Source organism: Chlamydotis macqueenii, chromosome Z (assembly GCF_036417535.1).
Source record: "Chlamydotis macqueenii isolate bChlMac1 chromosome Z, bChlMac1.mat, whole genome shotgun sequence".
In the NCBI taxonomy this organism is placed as follows: domain Eukaryota; kingdom Metazoa; phylum Chordata; class Aves; order Otidiformes; family Otididae; genus Chlamydotis; species Chlamydotis macqueenii.
This window is the reverse complement of record NC_141593.1, coordinates 507636-530095: the sequence shown is the minus strand read 5'-3', so window position 1 is coordinate 530095 and position 22460 is coordinate 507636. Positions and strand designations below refer to the sequence as shown.

Sequence of the window (22460 nt, the reverse complement as noted above, 5' to 3'; positions counted from 1 at the left end):
ATTTTCCGCTTGGTTCACGTCGGTTCTTTTTGTCCTCCGCTAACGTTCGCTTCGAAGCTGGGAAAAGTACACGAGTGCCGTAGGCTCGCGCCTGCAGATGTTCCCCGTGCTTTGAAGCCGTTTTCGTAGGAAAAAGTCTGGTGGAATCTCAGAAATTCCCATCTCAGTGTGGCTACAAGTTGTAAGATGATCACCATATGTCGCTCTGCGTGTTCCAACAGAAAGGGTCTTGGCCGCGTACCGGCAGAAGTCTTGCTTCTGCTCGAAACAGAAGCCTGCGTTTGCTCAGCTTGCTACTTCCGTGGAGCCAAATCCGTATTTAGAGTTCCGGCTTTTCTGTATTTGCTTTGCAGGTTTAAAGGTGCTTCTGCTACATGAGGAGGTGCTCGAGGAAAGGCTGATTTTGGAAGGAGGTTGTGAGGAGCTCGTGCTGGGAACGGTGGCGTTGTGTGGCGCTGCGGAATTATAGAATTGCGCGTCGGAACGTGCCAGGAAAGCGGAAGGGAGAAAACCCTTGAGGTGTTTGGAGGAAGCTGAGAACCTAGAATCACAGGATGGTTTGGGTGGGAAGGGACCTTCCAAGGCCACCCAGTCCAACCCCCCTGCCAGGAGCAGGGACATCTCCAACCGGATCAGGTTGCTCACAGCCCCGGCCAACCTGGCCTGGAATGTTTCCAGGGATGGGGCATCCACCGCCTCTCTGGGCAACCTGGGCCAGGGTTCCACCACCCTCAGCGTAAAAAAATCATCCGGTGGGTGAAGAGGAGGAGATGGGTTGGGTGGTGGGAACGGAGCAGGTGCTGCAGAGGTGCGGAGTGGGGAAGTGGAAGGAGAACAAGGGAGAAAAGCAACCAGAAACCCAACAAAACAGGGGGAGAAGTAGAACTGTAGGTCAGCACGGAACGAAGCGAGGCGGGGGTGGGATTGCTTCCCAGGAGCGGCCGAGGCCTGCGGGGAGTTAGGGGCAGGGGCCGGGGCGGGGCCCGGGTAGATCCGGGGCAGAGCCGGGGCAGAGGCTGGTGCGGGCAGCGGGCAGGGCCGCAGGTAGGACGGGGGTAGGAGCAAGGCGGGGCCCGGTGAGGCCCCGCGGGCAGGGCTGCGGTGAGGCCCCGGTGAGTCCCCGCTGTTGCCCTTCCGAATCCCCGCGGGCCGGGGCGCGGCGGTTCCCCGAGCGGCCCCCAGAGGGCGCCGCCGTTCCCCGAGCCCCGGCCGCTGCTGCTGCTGCTGCTGCTGCGGCGGCGGCTGCCGAGCGCGGCCCGGCCCGGCCCGCGCCGCCGCCTCCCCCGCTTCCCCCGCTCCGCGGCCCCCCGCCCCCGCGGCCGCCGCCGCGGCTGCACGTCCGGGCTGGCAGCGGCCGGAACGAGCGAGGCGCCGCAGCCCTTTCCGCGCCGGGAGGGCGGCAGAGCCGCACGCGCTGCCCGCCTTGCGCCGCTCCCGCTTTTCTCTCCGCGCGCACCGGGGCTTTATTCCCCCCCCGCATTTTTAATTTTTATTTTTTTTTATTTTTTTTTAATACTTTTCCCAGCGTTGAACATGGAGCCGCCGCGACTCTTTTGATGCACACCTTTTTTTTTTTTTTTTTTTTTTTACATTTTTAACCTTTTTTTTTTTTAACCTTTTTTTTTTTTTTTTTTTTTTTTTTTGGCAGGATTTTCCTCCGTATGGTTTCGCAGCGGTGGGAGGACCCTTCCCCATCCTTCCCCCTCTCCTCGAGTTAGTTCCCTGCTCGCTCGGGGAATCTCGGAGCCTCCTGGACTGATCGCAACTTTTTTTTTTTTTTTTTTTTTTTCCCACCCTCCGCATCACTTCTCCCTCGGCTGATCCCTGTCAGCAGGGACCGGAAAAAAAAAAAAAAAAAAGGAAGAAAAAGGAAGAAAAAAAAAACCAAACCCAGCCGCGACGAGGAGGAGGAGGAGGAGGAAGGGGCTGTGCGTGTGTGGTTGCTGCCGGAGCTCAGGACCCGAAATCTGGAGGTGTGTGTTGAAATATGGAGAATAGTCTTGGATGTGTTTGCGTACCAAAGCTGGCTTTCCTCCTCTCCGCGTTTGCGCTGGCCATCCTGCATCCTCGCGTCTCCGGTAAGTCCGCTCTGCTTTATTTCCCCTGCTTTATTTATTTTTTTTTTTAATTTTTTTTTAATTTTTTTTTTTTTTTTTTTGCCTGCTTCTCTTGTGCCGCTGGACTTTTTCTCCCCCTTTTTGCGAGCGCGGTTTGGTTTTGCGGGCTGTTTTGTTATTGTTCTCGCTCGCCGCTGCGAGCTTTCGCAGCGCTTCTCGCCCGGGGGGAGGAAACCGGGGTTGGAAGCGCCTTGCGCCGGCCTTGGAGAGAAAGGGAAGCCCTGGAAAGAAGGAAACCCGTGGAAAATAAAGAAGGAATGTGACGGGAGGTGGCATAATAGGTGTGTTGTGGCCGTGGCGGGGTCGGTCCCCGTTCTTTTTCGCACCTGTTCCCGCTTGCCGTCGGATTTCTGCGCCTGTAGCTTTCCGGATTGACGTGCCGAAACCGCGGGAAGAGGTTGCCTTTGCTGGGAAGAGGAAGGAAAGCAGCGGACGAGTTAGCGAGGCGGTTCTCTCTCCGCAGAGCGTCTTCCAACTCCGTGAGGCCGCGATTCTTTGGGGCTGCGCCTCTCTCGCCGCGCTCGGCAGGCGCGTCTTGTCCTTAAAAATGGCAAAGGTTTGGCGCGTGGGAAGCGGGGTAGGGGTGGGACGCAGGGAACTGCCGCGGCGGTGCCGCGGGGTTACTCGCGCGGGAAGGTAGAGAAGGGCCGGGCGGTGCGCCGATCTCTGATTTGAAAAAGAAAGAGAAAAAGAGAAGCGGGAGCGCCAGCCAAGAAGCGGTAGGAGCTGAGAAAGTGCGGCTTTGATTTGCGGACGGGGGGCGGTGAGCGCGTGCCGGAGGGAGACGCGTGCGAGGGAACGTTGTTCTCCGGTGCTGGTTTAATTTTCTCCGAAAGAAACCGGGGAATACTTCAGCAGGACGAACCTTGGGAAGGGGAATGCAAAACCGCGGACCCGAGCCCGCGTCTGTGCAGCCCTCTTTCGCGGCGGCGACGGAGGAACAATGGGGAGCAGCTCCCTGCGCGGCGCGCGCCAGCGCTAGAGCGGGTTTGGGTGAGGGGGGAAAGTGCTGCATACGGAGCGTTTAGCGAAAAAAAAAAAAAAATCAAAATCCTGGGTGGCTTCTGGCAAAGCTCAGCTGGATGCAAACAGCAGTCGCCCGTGGAGGTGGGGCTTCCTTCGCGCGAACGGGTGCGTCTTTTGGTTGTGCTGGTTTTGGGGAGTTAGCGACTAAACTGGGAGCTGCTCCTCTGCCAAACCGGGAGGTTTATTTGGCGTGCGTGCCTCGCGCCCTCCTGCCTGCCCGGCCCCGGCGTTGGCCTCCGCCGTTGCTTGCGCGGAAGGTGGGACCCGGGCGGTGGGAGCGGGGCAACGTCTCTCTTGCCATTCCGGTTGAAAGGCTGGGAGATGGGAGGCACAGCGGCGATCCTCCTGCGTGAAAAACCGATTGATTTGCAGGTTCCTCTGCTGCCGAAGGAGGGGACGGAGCGGGAGCCTCCGCGTGCGGTTGCCGGAGGAGCGGAGGGAAGCCGGGCGCTGTGTCAGGGGCCAGGCGCGCCGCAAAGCCGTTGCTCCCGCGGCGTCGGGATTGTTTGGTGGGACGTTGGAAGAAACGGGCTGTTTTCCGGCGGCGCGTCTCGGTTGCGCGTTTCGCGCCCCGTCTCTGCCGTAGGCGGCTGTTTGTCGCCCTGATTTTGAAGGCGGCGTCTTCGCGTCGCGCCCGCTTCCGCAAAGTTGTCCCGGCGTCGCGGCCCCGGGGGCCCACGTGGAGCTCGTGCTTTCCTTCAGCATCCCCGTCGCCATCCCGGGTGGGCCGACGGCAGCGAATAAAGCGGGTTTGGCCCCTCTCGGGCGAGGCTCCGGCCTCTGCTCGCTCGGCCGTGGCGTTTCCCACGCGCTGCGGGCGGGAGGCGCGGGCGACGCGCTGGGCTTGGCCCCGTCCCCGCGCGACAGGGCACGGAGAGGCGGCGAGCGCTGCCAACAAAGGGACCCCGGAGCCGCTGCCCGATGAGGCCGACTCCTCTCTTGCTCCCTGCCCCAAACGCCGTGGGAGTGCGGGGGTGCGTTGAAAACTTCGGGCGGCGGCGGTTTTTAATCCGTGGGTGGGAGTTTAACTCATCCTCAAAGGTTTGGTTTTTTTTTTTTGTGAGCGGCTTCTGTGTTCGATGCCTGACTCCCGCCGGATCTCGGTGAGGAATTTAGCCTCAGTGCAGCGCGTCGGAGCCCGGCGATGGCTGGCTGCGGTGGCAATCCCTCCTGTGAGCGGTGCGGTATCAATCACCCGTGCCCTGGCACGGCATCCCTTTCAGACGCGCCGCGGTTGCCCTCTGCGTTAGGAGGCCCCTGAGCCACCGCCTGCGTTACGGCAGTGGGGTGACCCCCCCGTGCGTACGCGAGAGTATTTTTAAAAATGGAAATGAGCTTCGTTGGGGATGAGCAATTGATATTTGAGTAGTTGTCTTCTTTCTGTAGTTTGTTGAGTGTTTTTGTATTCAGCTCTTCTTGTTTTGTCTCTTTTTGCCCTCACTCCCTCCTTCTCCACGTCCGTATGGATACAAGTCCGGTGTTGGCTTCAGATAGGCACTCAGGACCGTGACAGTAAGATCTTTGGGGTAGGACTGTAAGAACTCCGCTGGGCAGGATCGTTGGCCGCAGTTGAGGGCTTCCAGGATCACAGAGATGGGTAAATCCATCTGGGCTTCTTAAACTTAGAGAAGAAAACCTGTGGGACCGCTCGTTCCAGACGCGGCTCGCGGTCCGGGCGAGTTCTTCACGTTATCCGACCGAGCTGGAGTTCGGAGCTAGGGCACCGACCTTGCCGTTTGCGTTTCCCTGGAGCAGCCTGGATGGAGACGGAGGAGCAGGGTGGAGACGGAGGAGCAGGGTGGAGACGGAGGAGCGAGTGCCGCCTTCTCCCCACCCACCCGAGCTTTCGCTCCGCTGCCGAGGAAGCAGAGCGTCCCCGTCCCACCTCACGTTTTGACCGGGAAAAGGCTGGTGCCGTACGTGGGCCGGTATTTCCCGGTAGCCTGTGGTTTAACGCCGTCCCACCATAATCCGGGCTCTGCCTGAGCTCGTCCCTGAAGCGCGCGTCGCGTGTGACGCCCGGGTTTGGCCTCTCCTAACAGGAGACCGCCGTCAATCAGCTAACGTGACAGCTAAAAGAACTCTTTCGGAGTCATCCATCGTGGATTTACCCTTTCCTGGTATTTTACCGTCTTCCCAGCCTGGTTTCCCTCCACGCCAGCCTAAGAGAAGGTTTAGCTGGGCCGCCCTGCGGATTTAAGGGACGCTCAGCCCCGAACGCCAACGGGGCCGTTCTCGCCTCAGGTTTGCCGTTGCAGATCCCCGGGTGGACGCGATTTGCGGAAGTTAGCCGCTCCGTGGAAGAAGCGGACGCTCAAAGAGGGAACCGCGTTCCCGGGTGCCCGATTTTCCCCTTCTGCCGAGGCACGGATCCACGACGGCGTGAGTCAGTGCAGCCCTTGGGATACAAATAGACGGAAGTTTCTTAAAAACGTTCGCCGTGCCTGAATAAAAAGCATACTGACAAATTCCACCGAGGCTTTCATGATTAATTAACTAAAGGCAAAAAATATTCACTTGCTCTATTAAAATTATCCCTTGGGTGAAACGTTGACCTAAATTTTTTTTTTAATTTCCGTTGGAATCCAAAGTAAAGACGCCGGCCCTGTCCCCGTTTCCCTGACCATCCCTGTTACCGCAGCCGTGGTGCTCCGGGCCGGCCGGAGCTGCTCTGGGTTATTCCCAGAATCTCTGAACACTTTTTACTTTTAATTTACCCGAGGCGATTCCTTTCTCCGTGCCGGCTTGAAAATTCACCTGCCCAAAATCAAGCGCCGCAACGTTCCTCGTCCCAGCCGTGAGGTTGCGCCGCGGGGAGATGAATTTCTTCCTCAAATGGTTTTTGTGGGAATGGCTTAAAGTCTTACTGGTTCTGGTTCTTGGGAAATAAATCCGCTTCGTGTACCCAGTGCCCATCTCCTCCCCGTAAACTTCGCTGCTGTTGAAAAGCAAGCGCGGGCTCCTCTGCGAGATGAAGGATGCTCGGGAATCTTTTTTTTTTTTAAACACAGAAAGGGAGCCGCAGGCGTTTTGAGATTTGCTCCTTTGGGTCTTTCTGTAAGGAAAACGCTCGAACTATGGAAAGCGATGGCTGGAAGTGAAGCGTGTCTTCTGAATTTTGACGGTAAATTCAGCTGAAATAGAGTATATTCCTGAGAGAGAGTTGTAAACCGAGCAGAATCGTTGCTCTCTGACGGTATTTCTCCGTTTCAGCTTGGAGGCGAAGGGCTGCGGCTGAACGGGGCTGATGACGGAACGCCTCGCGCGAGAGTTGGGAGACGCCTGCGCTAGAAAGGAAACGGAATTCTCGGAGAGAACTCCGCAAAGTAGAGTTTAAAAGAGGGAGGCTGCTGATGTTTTGATGATTTTGTTTGCTTTTATGATGCTTTTTTTGAACAGTCTGGATTGATCGTGAGCGCCCAGCCCGTCCCGAGCCGGAGGAAATAAATTCCAACTTTGTCGTTTTTAGAGTTTCGATATCGCTTTCCACCTCTCTTGGGAAAGTGCTCCCTGATCAGCCGAGAAGTTTGAGTCAAGGAAACAAATCTTCCTTGTTCTACTCTTCTGGAGTCTTACGGCAAGAATAAAATAAACTTTTATTTTAGTTGGAGAGGGCAGCGTGGCTGGGCGGTGAACGCGACACCGCGTTCCGGAAGGCAGGATTTATCCCGATGGCGCGGGTGCCGCTTGCGCGACGCGGCTGAGGATGTACCGTGGGAGGCGAGGAGCGGATGGAGAGCTTGATGAATTGCAGGGTTACGACTCTTTGGAGAGGCTCTGGAGATTAGCTGAGCCGAGGTCGGTTCTTCAGTCATCGGAAGAGCTCTGCGGTGAACGACAGTCTCCTCGTTCCTGGTTTTATCGGTTTTAGATGAGAACAGTTTCACAGCCTGCTCTCCGCGTCTGGGGGCTTCCGAGGTTGCGCTGATGGCGTTTGTGTTTGTCCTGCACGGCTGAGGAGCCTCATTTCTCTATTTCCAAGCGGCTTTTGCTTATTGCTTTCCTTTTTCCCCCCCTCAATATCGTCGCGCCGGGTTTCTCTCCTGTTTTATCCAGTCTTTATTTACTCCCGCCACACGCCGTGCGCCGTCTCCACGGTTGGCCCGATGCTCCACGAAATCTCAGCGCCGTCGAATTGTCAGCAAGCTTTCTCTTGGATACAGGTGGTTTCTGCCGGGATGGCAGCAGATATTGTTTTCCCCTAAAAGAGGATCGGTTTTCTCGTTTAGTTTTTTCTGCCTGTGGACCTTGTGACGGGCTGGAGAACCTGCTTTCTCCCTCGGCACGGCTAATCGCGTTCACCGGGTCGCTTCTTCTGCCTTGTTTTTCCTTTCTTGCCCGTTTGGGTTTGCTTGGCTTTTATTTCTTGCCGCTGGATCCTGCTGTGCCTTCCCCTGCTAAATTAACGGCGAATTCTCCGCGGGAAGGTACGAAGTCCGGCGAAGGCACATCTGACAAGCCCAAGAGGTTGATCCCGGATGGACGCTCTGCGGGCGTTTCTGTCTGGCTCTCCAGCTCCGAGGGCGGTGATTAGACAAAACGTGACAGCTCTGGACAAGGTCAGTTGATAGAACTGCGTAAAATGTAAAGCATAAAACCATTTACCAAGGCTCTGAGGGGCCTTTGTCCGTATTCCCGGCTTTTTTTTCTTCTTCTTCTCTGCCTTCTGATGCTCAGAAGAAGAAAAAAGCCCTTAAAACTTGCCCTCTGCTCTTCCCTGGCGCTGAAGACACGCGACAAACCGTGGTTGGGGCATTTGGGTCCCACCACAACCTGTCGACTGCTGAAGAAGCAGCACGCTTTCTTGCTGGGGTTGAGGTTTTGCTTGTTTTTTTTTTTTTAAAAAGGTTGCACTGATGTGGGATTTTCCCCATGTTCATCCAATCCTGTGAATTCCGTACTCATTTTCCAAATGTCATGGTACTTGTAGAATGGTTTGGGTTGGAAGGGACCTTCAAAGGCCACCCGGTCCAACCCCCCTGCAAGGAGCAGGGACATCTCCAACCACATCAGGTTGCTCAGAGCCCCGGCCAACCTGGCCTGGAATGTTTCCAGGGATGGGGCATCCACCGCCTCTATTTCTCTTATCCAGCCTGCGAATCCTTTTTCCTCGTTTGTCCGTCCGTTATCGTATTCTAGGCGCCGCTGAACATGCTGTCGGCACGCCTGGTCATCCTGATGTCCCGCACGTTGTTAGTAAATTTGGCAAAGCGCCCCGCGGTCCCCGTATTCCGCGTTGGGAGGAAGCTTCCTGCGCGGTTTTCTGCTCAGAAAGGTCGAGATGAATTATTGAAGAGGAGTCTGTCGTACGTAGGAAGGTAGCTAACGGTCTTCGGTTTCGACTTGGCTGTTAAAAAGGGACGTTGGGATTTTTATGTATTTATTTACGGGGGCTCTGGAGCTTTTTCATTTCCCTGGACGCAATCAACGCCGTGTCCTCTTGTGTGAGAAACGGTGTGAAGTGAGTTCAAAAAAAAATCACTGACGGCTCTTCTGGAAACGTTCCAGGCCGGGTTGGATGAGGCTCTGAGCAACCTGATCTGGTTGGAGATGTCCCTGCTCCTTGCAGGGGGGTTGGACTGGGTGGGCTTTGAAGGTCCTTTCCCACCCAAAACCATCCTATGACTCTGTAGTGTCAGAATGGCTTTTTTTTTTTCAGATTTATAAAGGTAAAAAATTTCTTTTCCTGTGACAGAGAAGCCAAAGGGGGCTGATATCTCCCATGGTCCAAGTGTTGACGGGACACTTAGCAAACCAGCAGTTTAAAGACGCTTGGAAAAAAATACTCACGCGCAGGATTTTAAAGGGCTGTAGGATTCAGAGAGTTGCTTGGCGAAAGGTCGTGGCGTTTTGTATTTGGAGATCTCCGACTGGTTTTGACGTGAAAGGTGAGGCGGTGGAAATTAAAACAACCGCGTGCTTGGGTGTGTTCTCAGAAATGGATTCCGTTCCGGCGGAGACTGTGAGACGTGGCTGTTTGCCGGGATCTCCCTCTCACGCCGCCGTTAGCCGTTCTTCGCTTTCGTTAATCTGAAAGAAAGGTCGTGTGGGTGAAAGGGTCGGGAGAAAATTGGGTAAACGGCTGCATTTCCGTACTGCCCGCACAATGCGCTAAGCCCACAGAAATGGAGAACAGATCAGATTTTGCTTAATCCATCACATTTTAATGATTTAAACAATGATCAAAAGAGAGAGAAAGGTTGTTTCGACACATTAGGCCAGATTCTTGGGGGTACTGGTGGATGAGAAGGTCAACACGAGCCGGCAACGGGCGCTTGTCGCCCAGAAACCGACCCCACCCTGGGCTGCACCCCAGCAGCGTGGGCAGCAGGGCGAGGGAGGGGATTCTGCCCCTCTGCTCCGCTCTGGTGAGACCCCCCTGCAGCGCTGCGTCCAGCTCTGGAGCCCCCAACAGCAGAAGGACGTGGAGCTGCTGGAGAGGGTCCAGAGGAGGCCACGCAGATGCTGAGAGGGCTGGAGCAGCTCCGCTGTGAGGCCAGGCTGAGAGAGCTGGGGCTGTTCAGCCTGGAGAAGAGGAGGCTCCGGGGAGACCTGAGAGCGGCCTCCCAGTGCCCAAAGGGGGCTGCAGGAAAGGTGGGGAGAGACTCTTCAGCAGGGCCTGCTGGGACAGGGCGAGGGGTGATGGTTTCAAAATAGAGGGAGGGAGATTCAGACTGGACAACAGGAAGAAATTTTTTACTCTGAGGGTGGTGGAGCACTGTCCCGGGTTTCCCAGAGAGGCGGTGGATGCCCCATCCCTGGAAACATTCCAGGCCAGGTTGGCCGGGGCTGTGAGCAACCTGATGTGGTTGGAGATGTCCCTGCTCCTTGCAGGGGGGTTGGACTGGGTGGGCTTTGAAGGTCCCTTCCCACCCAAACCATTCTATGATTCTGTGATTCTCAGCTTAAATAAATCTTCACTGACTTCCACGGAGGCGCCTTTGCGTCCACAAAATCCTCCGGACGCGGTTTGTTGCCGATCGTTTGTCTCCTTTCTGCGCTCGCGTCGGCGCCGACTCTCCGCGACCCGACGGCTCTGCTGTGGCAGGTGTATTGACATTAAAAAGGTCGGTAACACCTCTCCGGAGAGGGATATTCTGTCCCCAGTAACTCTGTCAAGCTTTTCCATCTGCGTGGGGAATTCGTCAGAAGCCGGTGGCATGTTATTAAAAGTATCACTTCTCTCTTGATTTGCTTCTTAATTGAATTACGTCGTTAATAGAACTCGATTCCGCTCGACGGCAAATGATACCACCGCCGGGACAGCGGCCGCTCCAGGTTGGGAGGAACGCTCTGTGCTCAACCAACCGGTCACAAACGGGGCAGCACCGCCGTTCTCTTAACGAGCGAATTTTCCGATCGCCGCCGAGGGGAGGTTTTCTACTTAAGCGGGCGCGCTGGCTCGGAGGCACCCGAATCCCTTGGCACCGGCGCTTGGTTGCAGGTTGGTTTTTTTGTGACTCGAGGTTTTCATCTGGCATCTTCTGATGCTCCTTATTTAAGCTTAATCTCTCTCTGTCACAAATTTTTGGGGCGCTGCGGAGCGAGGCCGTCGACGGAGAATCGCGGAGCATCCCCGCGTGTGTCGGGGCTGTCCGTATTGCGTTCTTCCTCCTCCTTTTCCAACCGGAACGTCCCGGGAACGATGTAGCTACTGATGGATGCGCTCAACTCTAGTTAGCTTTCCACGAGACGCCAAACCCATGAGGCTCGGGAGAAAGACAAACCGGAGCGGAGTCCAAAGCAGAATTAGCGGAGCGGTGGGTTTCCAGGTTTTTGTGCCCAATCTGGTGTAGGTTCTTGCTTGGTTGGTTGATTTCCCGCCCGTCGGAGGTGGACACCAGTTGCTGCTGGTGGCGGCGAGACCTCCGGCTGCGGCAGAAGCGCGACAGAAAGATTCCGCGGTGACAGCGGAGAGCGAACAAGATTATCCGTCACCCGCGCGACGCGGAGAGCTACACCATCAGGAGTATCTTGGAGCAGAACCCTGGGCTGTGTTCTACCGTTAATTTTTTTTTTTTCCGAGTGATGCTCTCGACAGGTTTTAATGGGAAATTCCGCTTAGAAATCGATAGTGTGCTTCGCTCCTGGATTTATGAACGCATTCCTCAGATTGCAGACGAGTGGAACTACCTGAGTCCAATTCAAACGGCTCTTAAACGGGGAGCGCGGTGGTATTTGAGCGTCCGATCGTTTCCATTCCCCCCGCCGTCTCGGTAAATGAGCTCTGTCTGCCGGCGTTAATATGCCAAGTACCTGAGAGCGCTAACGATTCCATTAGTTCTGATTGTTCCTGACGTCTCTTATGTCGCCGGGAGTTTCCCCTGCGTTGCTGGGCTCCGGGCTTTTGCCGCGCCATGCTCTGTTCCCGTCCGGTAGGGAAATGGGGTGTGTCAGGGTCGTAGGTCAGCGCCGATCGGGACCAGACTGCGCAGTCGCTCTCCCGCTCCCCCCACCCTCCGAGGGAACAGGGGGAGATAATATAAGAAAAACGGCTCGAGGTTTGAGATAAGGACAGGGAGAGATCCTTAAAGTTACCGTTACGGGCAAAACAGACTCGACCTGGGGAAAACTATTCATTTATTACTAAAACCAAAGTGGGATAATAAGACAGGGAACAAGACAACCTCCCCCCACCCCTCCCTCTTCCTGGGCTTAACATTATCTCTACTACCTTCCCCTCCCGAGCGGCACGGGGGGGGGAAAGGGAATGGGGGTCGTGGTCAGTTCATCACGCGTTGTTTTACGCCGCTGTGTCATTGTCGGGGAAGAACTCCTCACATTCCTCCCCTGCTCCAGCGTGGGGTCCCTCCCACGGGCCACAGTCCTTTGTGAAACTGCTCCGGCGTGGGTCATCTCTTCCACGGGTGCAGTCCCTCCAGAACGGCTGCCCCAGCGGGCCCTCCACGGGTCACAGCCTCCTTCAGGCCTCCACCTGCTCCAGCGTGGGGTCCTCCACGGGCTGCAGGGGGATCTCTGCCCCTCCGTGGACCTCCATGGGCTGCAGGGGGACAACCTGCTCCACCATGGTCGTCACCACAGGCTGCAGGGGAATCTTGGCCAGGAGCAGCATTACTCCTCCCCCTCCTTCTTCACTGACCTTGGCGTCTGCAGCCGTTCCTCACAACAGGCTGGCAGACGCCTCTCAGGATCCTTTTTACATCTCATTCACTTCTCATCTCCTCTCCACTTCTTGCAGCCGGGCTGGGCTGAGTTGGGCCCAGTCGGCTGCCCGGCGGGAGGCCAGAGGGTGAGGGCTGCAAGGCCCACAAGGCTCGCGCCTCCCCCTCTCTGCCCCCGCTCAGCTGCTTCACATCTTCTCTTCTCTTTTTTTTTTTCTGTTTTCCCCTTCTTAAATACGTTATCGCAGAGGCGTTATCACGGGACATTCTGCTACCAATTGGCTCGGCCTTGGCCAGCAGCGGGTCCGCCCTAGGCCCGGCCGAGTCCACTGAACAAAGGGGAGCGACTTCTAGCAGTTTCCTACAGAAGCTGCCACCTTAGGCCCCCCCTCACTAACAAAACCAGAACACTCCAGCAGAGACAGGAGGGGACTGAAATGGAATAAGACGTAAAGTATGGAAATGATGAATGGTTGCGTTGGGTGTGTCTGTGTACGGGAAGGGAGCCGCTGTGCATAATTAAACAGCGGATAAATGGAAACGGACGTGGTCGCCACTAACTAAAGAGCGTGATGAATGAGTCCTGCTCCGTCACGTTCATCTATCGCCTGCTATGGGTTACTGGCGACGCCTCGGTGCTATTTGTTCTACTTGCGGCGCTTCGGCCGCTTTATTTGTGGAAGTAAATGAGACACGGTTTGGTTCCTCTGCCCAACGGGCCTGCGAGTTGTAGTTCCGACAAAGTCGCTCTCTCCGTCCTGCTGAAACTTTCTCTGGGACGTGGGAAATTAAAGGATTTTCTCAAACCCCTGTTTTGTTTTTTTTTTCCCCCTAGAACTGAACAGGCTCTGTGTGGTCAAACTTAAACGAAGAGAGTTGATGGTGACGCTCCCGTTAGGGAACCTACTGAGGTCAATAAAAAAATCACACAGTAACCTTTGCCGGGTGCCCGGAACCAAGGTACTAATTTGAAAACCAAGAAAGGGTCCAGAATTCTTCTAAAATAATAATTTAGTATGTGGAGTCCGTAGCCGGACTTTCTTTTTAGCACTGCTTCTTCAAACCTCAGTGCTGAAGCGGCTGAGATGTGGGATGGGGAAGCTGCTGTGGAGAGCCGGGGCCGTCACGAAGCTGCGTCTCTCGTGCGCTGGAACGGCTTGGTGATTAGCGGGGCTCACGGCTGGCGTGAGGGACGGACGCCCGTGTCGCTAGGTGTCATCTTGTCCCTCGCCGAAGAGCTTGGTTCCCTGCTAGATTTGTTGGATTGATCCCTCAAAGCCTGCGTAGAAGACCCGTGCAGAGGTTGCGTGCGGTGGGACGGGTCCCCTTTCTGCGCGGGGGGACCTTGGTGGGGACCGGTAATGAATCCGTACAATGCAGAGGAGTCACGCCGTGGCATCGTGCGTCGGGGCGGGTCGTGTTAGCAGCGCGTGTCCTGGTGTATTTCGAATACCTTGAGAGATGGCTGAGGTTGTGGCGCGTTTTGGTGGAGGTGGCTCCTTCCCACAGCCTCCGTTCGTTAACGGTTCTGCTAACTTCCGAGAGATTAAATCAAAATAAAATTATGGGCACTAAGGAAGGTCCGAAAGATATTTGTATTATATTAAGGCCCCAAATCTCAATTTTTCAGATTTTTCAGGGTTTTTCTGCTGGTTAAGCTTAATTTGTCCTTTTCTTTCTTTTTTTTTCCCCTTTTTTTATTTACGATCCATTCTGTCTGAGTTTTTCTCCCGAATGATTAAGAGTAGGTGAGGAGGAAGATGAAGGATTACCTGCATCGCTGGTTCATGTTGTTTGCTTGGAAGACCTTTGAAGGTCCCTTCCAACCCAACCATTCTATGATTCTATGATTTCAGACTGCTTTGAGACACTAGAAAGACATGGACCAGTTGGACCAGGTCCAGAGGTCGCCCAGAGAGGTGGTGGATGCCCCATCCCTGGAAACATTCCAGGCCAGGTTGGATGGGGCTGTGAGCAACCTGATCTGGTTGGAGATGTCCCTGCTCCTGGCAGGGGGGTTGGACTGGGTGGGCTTTGAAGGTCCCTTCCAACCCAAACCATCCTGGGATTCTATGATTCTGTTTCTGTTTAATCTGATATTGGACGTGCCTAAATCTCCACAGAAGGACTTCCGCTCGCCAACAACCAACTGGGTAACTCGTTCCTAAGAGAGCCTCTTTGGAGGAAATCGTAATAATAACGGGGAAATAAGTCAACGTGGCAGAGTTAAGGTGTGATAAAACGTTTATTCCTTCGCACACGACAAGAAAAAATGTGTTGATGTTTATGCGGCGGCGTAAGATTTATGATCCCATTAGGTGTTCATTTTCTTGGCTTTAACTGCTCGGGGTTTCCAGACGATGAGACAGACAATTGCGTTGCTTTTGTTTAGAGCTTTAAAAGTTGAGTTTTCTTTTTAAAATGGAATTTTGGGGGCATTGAATTTTAGGAAAGGATAATTTACTACGTTGAGGTGAGGAGAAACTTGCCCGAGGTCTCCCGTTGAGTTGGGAACAGGTCTGGTCTCTGGACGTGCTGCAACAAGGGCGCTGGGGACCAATCTCCTCTTGCAGGCCAGCGGCACCCTGGTGGTGGCTTCACCTTCTCCGTACGTCCAACGCAACCTTCATTTTTCCTCCCATTTCCCTCAAACCTCTCAACATCTCATGACTTCTTCCCGCTGCTTTCTCCGTGCCCGCTTTCTACGCCCTTCAGCCGGCACCAAGTGAAATTGCTACCCGGACGGCGGGCTGAAAGAGCGAGGAGGGCGTTGGCACGGCTGCAGACGTCTTAGATGTTCAAAGCGTAACTCAGACCTAACTAACGAGTTCGCTGCTTGTTCAGTAACGCATTTCACACCCCGGAAGCGCCTTTTTTTTTTTGTCGGTGCTTCATCTCAGCGCCTGCTCTCCTAAAATTAACGAGCGTTGACCCACATGGTGATTTACACTCTATTTTGTGAGCTAGAAATAGTAATTTTCCTGAAGAACCAAAGTCCTGGATATTGGAGGAAGGTCAGGGCTGGCGGGATGCTCAACCGAAGAGAGGTGGGAACACGATTGTTCCCCGAGCCCTTCGGGAACGGAGACACAGAGCTGAGGTGCAACCCCTGAGAGCAAAATTCAACTTTGTTTCCTTACAACTACTACAACAAGGTGGATTTGTTCTAACCCCTTATTAGTAAGATTGTTTCTCTTGGCGTCACTCGATGAGACAGTCAGTAGGCAACGCTACTCTTGAGTGGTGATGTCCCCTAGCAAAACGTTGTGGTTGGATTACCCCAACTGCAAAAATAGATGGAGGGACACTGTTTACGCTCGATACCTTGTGCTATCTAAGAAAATCGCACGGAGGAGAACATACGGACGAAATTTTGGTCCTTTTTTGTGTTTGGCACAAGAACAGATGGAAAACCAGGGTGGAGATGCTGAACTGTTTGTGCCCATGGCCACCACAAGGTTTGCGTGCAGGAGAAGTGGGAGAAGGTACCTGCTATGGCTTGGTAGGAGTTCCTGTCCTCAGACCTTTGGACACAAAGATACTCCTTTGAGTAAATCTTGGGCTCAGTTTACGTGCTGGTGACAAGTTTCCCCGTCGAGGTTGAACGTAATCTTTGAAAATGAAGAAAAACCCGTTGGGTTCCTTCAACGTCGTAGCGCGGGCGAGTTTTCTTCTTGGCTGGATTACGCATTTTAAGCACAAATGGGTTCTCTGATTTTTCCTGAGTGCTTTCTTTCCGTCGGCGCGCCTCCGTTGACGTTGCGTCCCGCTCCTCAAAGGCAGCAGGACGCGGTGCTGCAGCTTTGGGGTGGTTGCTAACGAGTTCTGTGACGTCGTTTCTTTCAACGGGATGAAGTTGGTGTTTGATCGAACCGACCCTAACTCTCGCCCGCTATAAATGACGCTTTATTGCCAGGTTTGAAAAGAAGCTCTGTGTTCTGAGTTCTGGATGCAAAGAGCCTTCGTTAAATGAATTTTTCAACTTTAGTAACCCAGGAAGTTGAAAATGGGGGAAAGAGAGGAGCAGGGAGTATAGAATCATAGAACGGTTTGGGTTGGAAGGGACCTTCAAAGGCCACCCAGCCCAACCCCCCTGCAAGGAGCAGGGACATCTCCAACCAGATCAGGCTGCTCACAGCCCCGGCCAACCTGGCCTGGAATGTTTCCAGGGATGGGGCACCCACCACCTCTCTGGGCAACCTGGGCCGGTGCTCCACCACCCTCAGCGTAAAAAATTTCTTCCTTATATCCAGTCTGAACGAGAAGGACTTGCTGGAATCCATCAGCAGTCGGTGCCTGGAAAACCTGCGGAGCTGGAAAACAGCTGAACAATACCGGGCCTCTTTTTTCGAACAAAATGAACCAATTTATGCTTTTCTCAGCTTTAAATCTTATTTGATGAGGCGACAAAAATACTTCTGCTTTTCAAAGGTTTCACTCTAAACGGCAAATCAGTTGAAGATCAATGTAGGAGAGTAAATCTTATATTCACACCAGTGAGGGATTAAGATGTTTACCTGAGAAGAAAGGAAAATAGATCAAAACTCTTCAGTAGCTTTAGCCAAAACCACCAGAAACGAATTTTGTCTTGTTTTAATTTAGCTAGAATTAAGTTGTTGCCTTTAACGGAAATGCTGTGCTGAAGGATTTCGCAGAGAGTGGCGATTCGGTTCCTCTGTGGTTTTTTTTTTTTTCCGACGCCTCGGAATTTATTACGGCTTCTATCAACGAGAACTTGTCGTTGCGTGGACACATGTCTGTCATGGTTCAGCCCCGCTTGGGACCAGACTGCGCAGTCTCTCTCTCGCTCCCCCCGACCCTCCGAGAGAACAGGGGGAGATGATATAAGAAAAACGGCTCGAGGTTTGAGATAAGGACGGGGAGAAATCCTTAAAGTTACCGTTATGGGCAAAACAGACTCGACTTGGGGAAAAATATTTATTTATTACTACAAACAGCAGGAGAATGAGACAGGGAACAAGATAACCTCCCCCCACCCCTCCCTCTTCCCAAGCTTAACATTATCTCTGCCTCCTTCCCCCCCGAGCGGCACAGGGGGGAAGAGGGAATGGGGGTCGTGGTCAGTTCATCACGCGTTGTTTTATGCCGCTGCTTCATCGTCGGGGAAGAACTCCTCGCATTCCTCCCCTGCTCCAGCGTGGGGTCCCTCCCACGGGCCACAGTCCTGCGTGAAACTGCTCCGGCGTGGGTCATCTCTTCCACGGGGTGCAGTCCCTCTAGAACAGCTGTCCCAGCGGGGCCTCCACGGGCCACAGCCTCCTTCAGGCCTCCACCTGCCCCGACGTGGGGTCCTCCACGGGCTGCAGGTGGATCTCTGCCCCTCCGTAGACCTCCACGGGCTGCAGGGGGACAACCTGCTCCACCATGGTCGTCACCACGAGTTGCAGAGGAATCTTGGCCAGGAGCCGCATTACTCCTCCCCCTCCTTCTTCACTGACCTTGATGTCTGCAGCCGTTCCTCTCCCCAGAAATTCTTCACAACCAGCTCAGGCAGATGCCTCTCAGGTTCTCTTCTCATCTCCTCTCCACTTCTTGCAGCCGGGCCGGGCCGAGTCGGGCCCAGTCGCCACCCGGCGAGAGGCCAGAGGGTGAGGCCTGCAAGGCCCATGAGGCTCGCGCCTCCCCCTCTCTGCCCCAGCTCAGCTTCTTCACATCTTCTCTTCTCTTTTTTTTCTATTTCTCCGTCTGCAGCGTGAACTTTGTAAAGGTTGCCTAATCCATCCCTGATGAAATACGTGATCGTAGGCCCTAATTATACGTGCGCGCGCATGCTTGTTCGGATATAATGTAGTTGTGGCGGCGACGTGCCCAGAAACGGGTACGAACTGAGTTTTACACAAAAACCCTGTCTGACAGAAGAGGTCAAGCTTTAACGCCAGGTTAAGGCGTTGGAAGTTTTTATTTTTTTTCCTCTGAGAACGACGTGGCGGTGAGATTCACGATGGCTCATTCCACCGCTGCTGTCATCGTAGCGAGGAGTTTATTCGAAACGGGAGTGATTCAAGGGCTTGTTTGGCAAGGAATGGATTTAAGCTCTGTTGACAGAGTTGACTTTTATCTCTGAATTAGTCCCGCGTAAAGTAATTGCGTTTAAAAAGGACTCAGCAGGCTGCTGTTATCCAAACCTTTTGAAAGGTCTGTTCTGTTTGATAGTTGCTTTCGGCTTTCTTCAAACGACATCAAAGAAAAAAAGACTAAAAAAGGAAAAGGAATAGAAAAAAAAAAAAGAATTGATAAGAGACCCGCATCCCCTGCTGTTAAAATATGTCCGAGCAGGCTCGGGACGCGCTCTGTACTCCGCTTCGCAGCGGTTCTGGGACAGATGCCGTGTGGTGGTGTGCTGCATGTGGAGCTGCTGGTGTGGACTGCGTCGTAAGGAGGGATGATGGAGGTTCACCAAAAAAGAGGTTGGTTTGTGGCGCTCTCTGTGTTTTTTAATGAAGTTCTTAGCCAGAGGGTTGTCCGCTGAGAGGCGTTTCTCCACCTGCTGATGCAAGGAGACCACGTGTGAAGACTCATCTGTAGGATCATGGAATGTTTTGGGTGGGAAGGGACCTTCAAAGCCCACCCAGCCCAACCCCCCTGCAAGGAGCAGGGACATCTCCAACCACATCAGGTTGCTCAGAGCCCCGGCCAACCTGGCCTGGAATGTTTCCAGGGATGGGGCATCCACCGCCTCTCTGGGCAACCTGGGCCAGTGCTCCACAACCCTCGGTGTAAAAAATTTCTTCTTGATGTCCGGTCTGCATCTACTTCCTTCTATTTTCAAACCATCACCCCTTGTCCTGTCCCAGCAGGCCCTGCTGAAGAGTCTCTCCCCACCTTTCCTGCAGCCCCCTTTGGGCACCGGGAGCCGCTCTCAGGTCTCCCCGGAGCCTCCTCCTCTCCAGGCTGAACAGCCCCAGCTCTCTCAGCCTGGCCTCACAGCAGAGCTGCTCCAGCCCTCTCAGCATCTGCGTGGCCTCCTCTGGACCCTCTCCGACAGCCCCACATCCTGTAGGTAGTTTGGTTTTCAGATCGACCAGCTCTTGGCTGCCTGGGCTGACGGGGAGGTTGTGGGAGCTCTGTACTGGCGTGGCAGTGGGTTTGAGTTGTGAGGAAGAATCAAGCCCGCATGGCGATCACGTCTCCGCCTGGTTTTGGTCATGGCTCCAGCTTTCCCTCTCACAGGCGTTCCTAAGGAGCTGACACGACTGCAGGAGGCATTTCATTAGAGCCCAGATCAAAAATTCACACACAGTGAAGTGCTTTCTAAAAACTGTAGCAGAATGGGAGATGAAAATTGGAAAGGTATCCTCTGTTCTGCCCTACGGGGATCTCGCTCGCAGCAGAACGCGCAGGGCCTTCTCCGGTGTGGCAGCGTTTGCATCCCAACTGTCTTGCTTCATCAGCTGGAATGGAAAGAAAAAAGGAGATCGGCTCAAACCAGATTCCAGATGTATCTTTTTTTTCTTTCCTGATAAAACCAAGAGCTGAAAAATTCAATTAACGTCAAACGACGTTTCCTGCTCAGCCCACACCGGCGTATGACGCTCTCAGCCCTTCTGAGAAACGAAGGGCTGGAGAAATGACTCACTGAGGAGATGCGGAGAAAAAGCCGGTCCTTTCTGTCCCACCGTCTGCACCGGGGGCTGCATGGCGGTGGGGGACACCAAAGGGTTGGGGCTGGTGCCCCGCCCCGTCTTGAAGCACCCCAAATCCTCTTGGGGTGGAAGGGCTTGGTGGCTCTTCCCACAGAGCTTGTCCACGTCCAGATGTTGGAGAATTTAGAAGAAGGGGTAACACGTGGTCCCTCTGCTCACCTGCTTGGTGGGAATTTGAAACCCTGAACTTGGGATCGGTGAGTATTGCTTTGCGGGATGTCTGGCACTGCTGGCAGCACCCAAAATATCTTGGAACCTAAAAATGATGACATTTCCCTGAGGAGGAGAGGACATGTGCTCCCGTAGGCAGAGGAAGGAAGCCACCACCGTAACGAGACCGAGAAGCCTTGACGGCACCTTCTTTCTGTTCGCCTTCGCTCCTGTCACTCCTCGGTGACAAACAAAGCGTCGTCTACCTTCAAACAACCCATCCCCAGGAGCCCGGACCAAAACCTCGTCTTGGCCCTTATCGCACGGCTCGGCGTTTGGTCCGTCCCCGCTCCGTGTCGCTCCTCTGCCTGCTCAGCTCGCCGCCGCCGTCGTTGAGTTAATCGAAAGGTCGCTTAGCGGTGAGGAGCAAGGTGTTTTCGCAAAGAGAAATCCGCTGAGGGTTTCCTGGGTGGCTCCAAAACTCGACTCTGGAGCTGTGAGAAACGTGACAAAAGAATATTTTTCCGGTGTTTTAATGGAGCACCAGGCAACGGGGGAGGGCACGGCTATGTTGAAGACAGAGAAAATTATATCACCTACAGTCCTTCACGGGATTGTGTATTCATTTTGTACAACAATGAGGGTGGTGGAACACTGGCCCAGGTTGCCCAGGGTTGTCCCGTCCCTGGAAACATTCCAGGCCAGGTTGGCCGGGGCTCTGAGCAACCTGATCTGGTTGGAGATGTCCCTGCTCCTGGCAGGGGGGTTGGACTGGGTGGGCTTTGAAGGTCCCTTCCCACCCAAACCATCCTGTGATTCTACGATTTGGACACGTTGTCTAGAATGACCGTTACCATCTCCGGGCTCGATGGAAGAGCTGCTCCATTTCCCCACCCCTGATTAGCGTCCAGCCCACCCTTTCTCTCGCCGTTTTCAACAGGCTGTTCGCTTCGCCACCTGAGGAGCTCTGTCAAAAGGAGACAGAGGGATAAGAAAAATCAGAGGCTCGCCTTTTTCTTTGCCAAGCTAAACTCGTCCTTTGTCGGGCGAAGGATTTGAACTGTTCCTGCGAATCAAACGGGTTCGTGGAATAATAAAGAGTGGAGATAGAGAGGAGTATTCCAGTCATCCCATCAACTCCTCCCTCCCTGTCAGCGCGGATTTTTTTCCCCATTGTGTGTTTTTTTTCAGGTGCCTTCAGGTGTGATAGCCGATTCGGCTTCGGCTGTCCCGGGCAGTCATGTTCTTCCTTCCTCCCTCGTTAGGGACACCAGCGAGACTCAGCTTCCTTGGGTGAAACGTGGCCACTAATGGAACCATAGAATCACAGAATGGTTTGGGTTGGAAGGGATCTTCAAAGCTCGTTTGGTGTCGATAATTAGTAGGAGGTGTAGCCTTGGGTGGAGTGTCTGAAACCAGAGGTTGTGCTTCCCAACAGCGCTCAGGAGGTGCAGGAGCCGGTCGCTAACAGGGCTCCTGATGTAGGGATGGAGCTTTTGGCATAGAATCACAGAATCTGAAGGTTGGAAGAGACCTCCAAGATCATCAAGTCCAACCATCAACCCAACACCACCATGCCCACTAAACCATGTCCTGCAGTGCCACGTCTGCACGTTCTTTGAACACCTCCAGGGATGGTGACTCCACCACTGCCCTGGGCAGCCTGGTCCAGTGCCTGACCACTCTTCCAGTACAGAAGTGTTTCCTCATACCCAACCCAAACCTCTCCTGCTGCAACTTGAGGCCATTTCCTCTCGTCCACGAGTTATTTGGGAGAAGAGACCACCACTCACCTCCCCACACCCTCCTTTCAGGCTGTTGTAGAGAGCAATGAGGTCTCCACTCAGCCTTCGCTTCTCCGGACTGACCAACCCCAGTTCCCTCAGCCGCTCCTCATCAGACTGGTGCTCCAGCCCCCTCACCAGCTTCCTCGCCCTTCTCTGGACGCGCTCCAGCACCTCAACGTCCTTCTTGTAGTGAGGGGCCCAAAACTGCACCAAGCATTCGAGGTGTGGCCTCACCAGTGCTGAGTACAAGGGGACAATCACTGCTCCTGCTGGCCACACTGGTCCTGGTGCAAGCCAGGATGCTGTTGGCCTTCTCGGCCACCTGGGCACACCGCTGGCTCCTGTTCTACCAGCACCCCGAGGTCCCTTTCTGCCGAGCAGCTTTCCAGCCACTCTTCCCCAAGCATCCCACTCTCAGTCAACATTTTTGGACTTTCTTGCCTCATGTCCTTAAATCCTGAAGAAGCAGAAGCCTGAAATCCCAGATGTGCTGAACCCGTGACGGATTAGTCGCTGTAGTTCGATGCTGCGAACCTGCGGGATGCGCGAAGAAGCTCTTTGAGGTGGGCGAATCCGAAGCCTTTTTCCGCCTCC

The 22460-nt window shown here is 54.2% G+C and overlaps 1 protein-coding gene across 2 annotated transcripts in view; it reads left to right on the top strand.

Annotated features, from left to right (window-relative positions):
• Window positions 1-1960: 1960 nt before the first annotated feature.
• The window catches only part of LOC147596216 (netrin receptor DCC), a 356938-nt gene continuing 336438 nt past the window's right edge, over window positions 1961-22460 (top strand). For both annotated transcript variants that reach the window (XM_086770507.1, XM_086770506.1), the window contains exon 1: window positions 1961-2078. In XM_086770507.1, coding sequence (XP_086626633.1) covers window positions 1988-2078 — 91 coding nt within the window. In that variant the 5' untranslated portion in view covers window positions 1961-1987. The remainder of the gene's footprint in view (window positions 2079-22460) is intronic.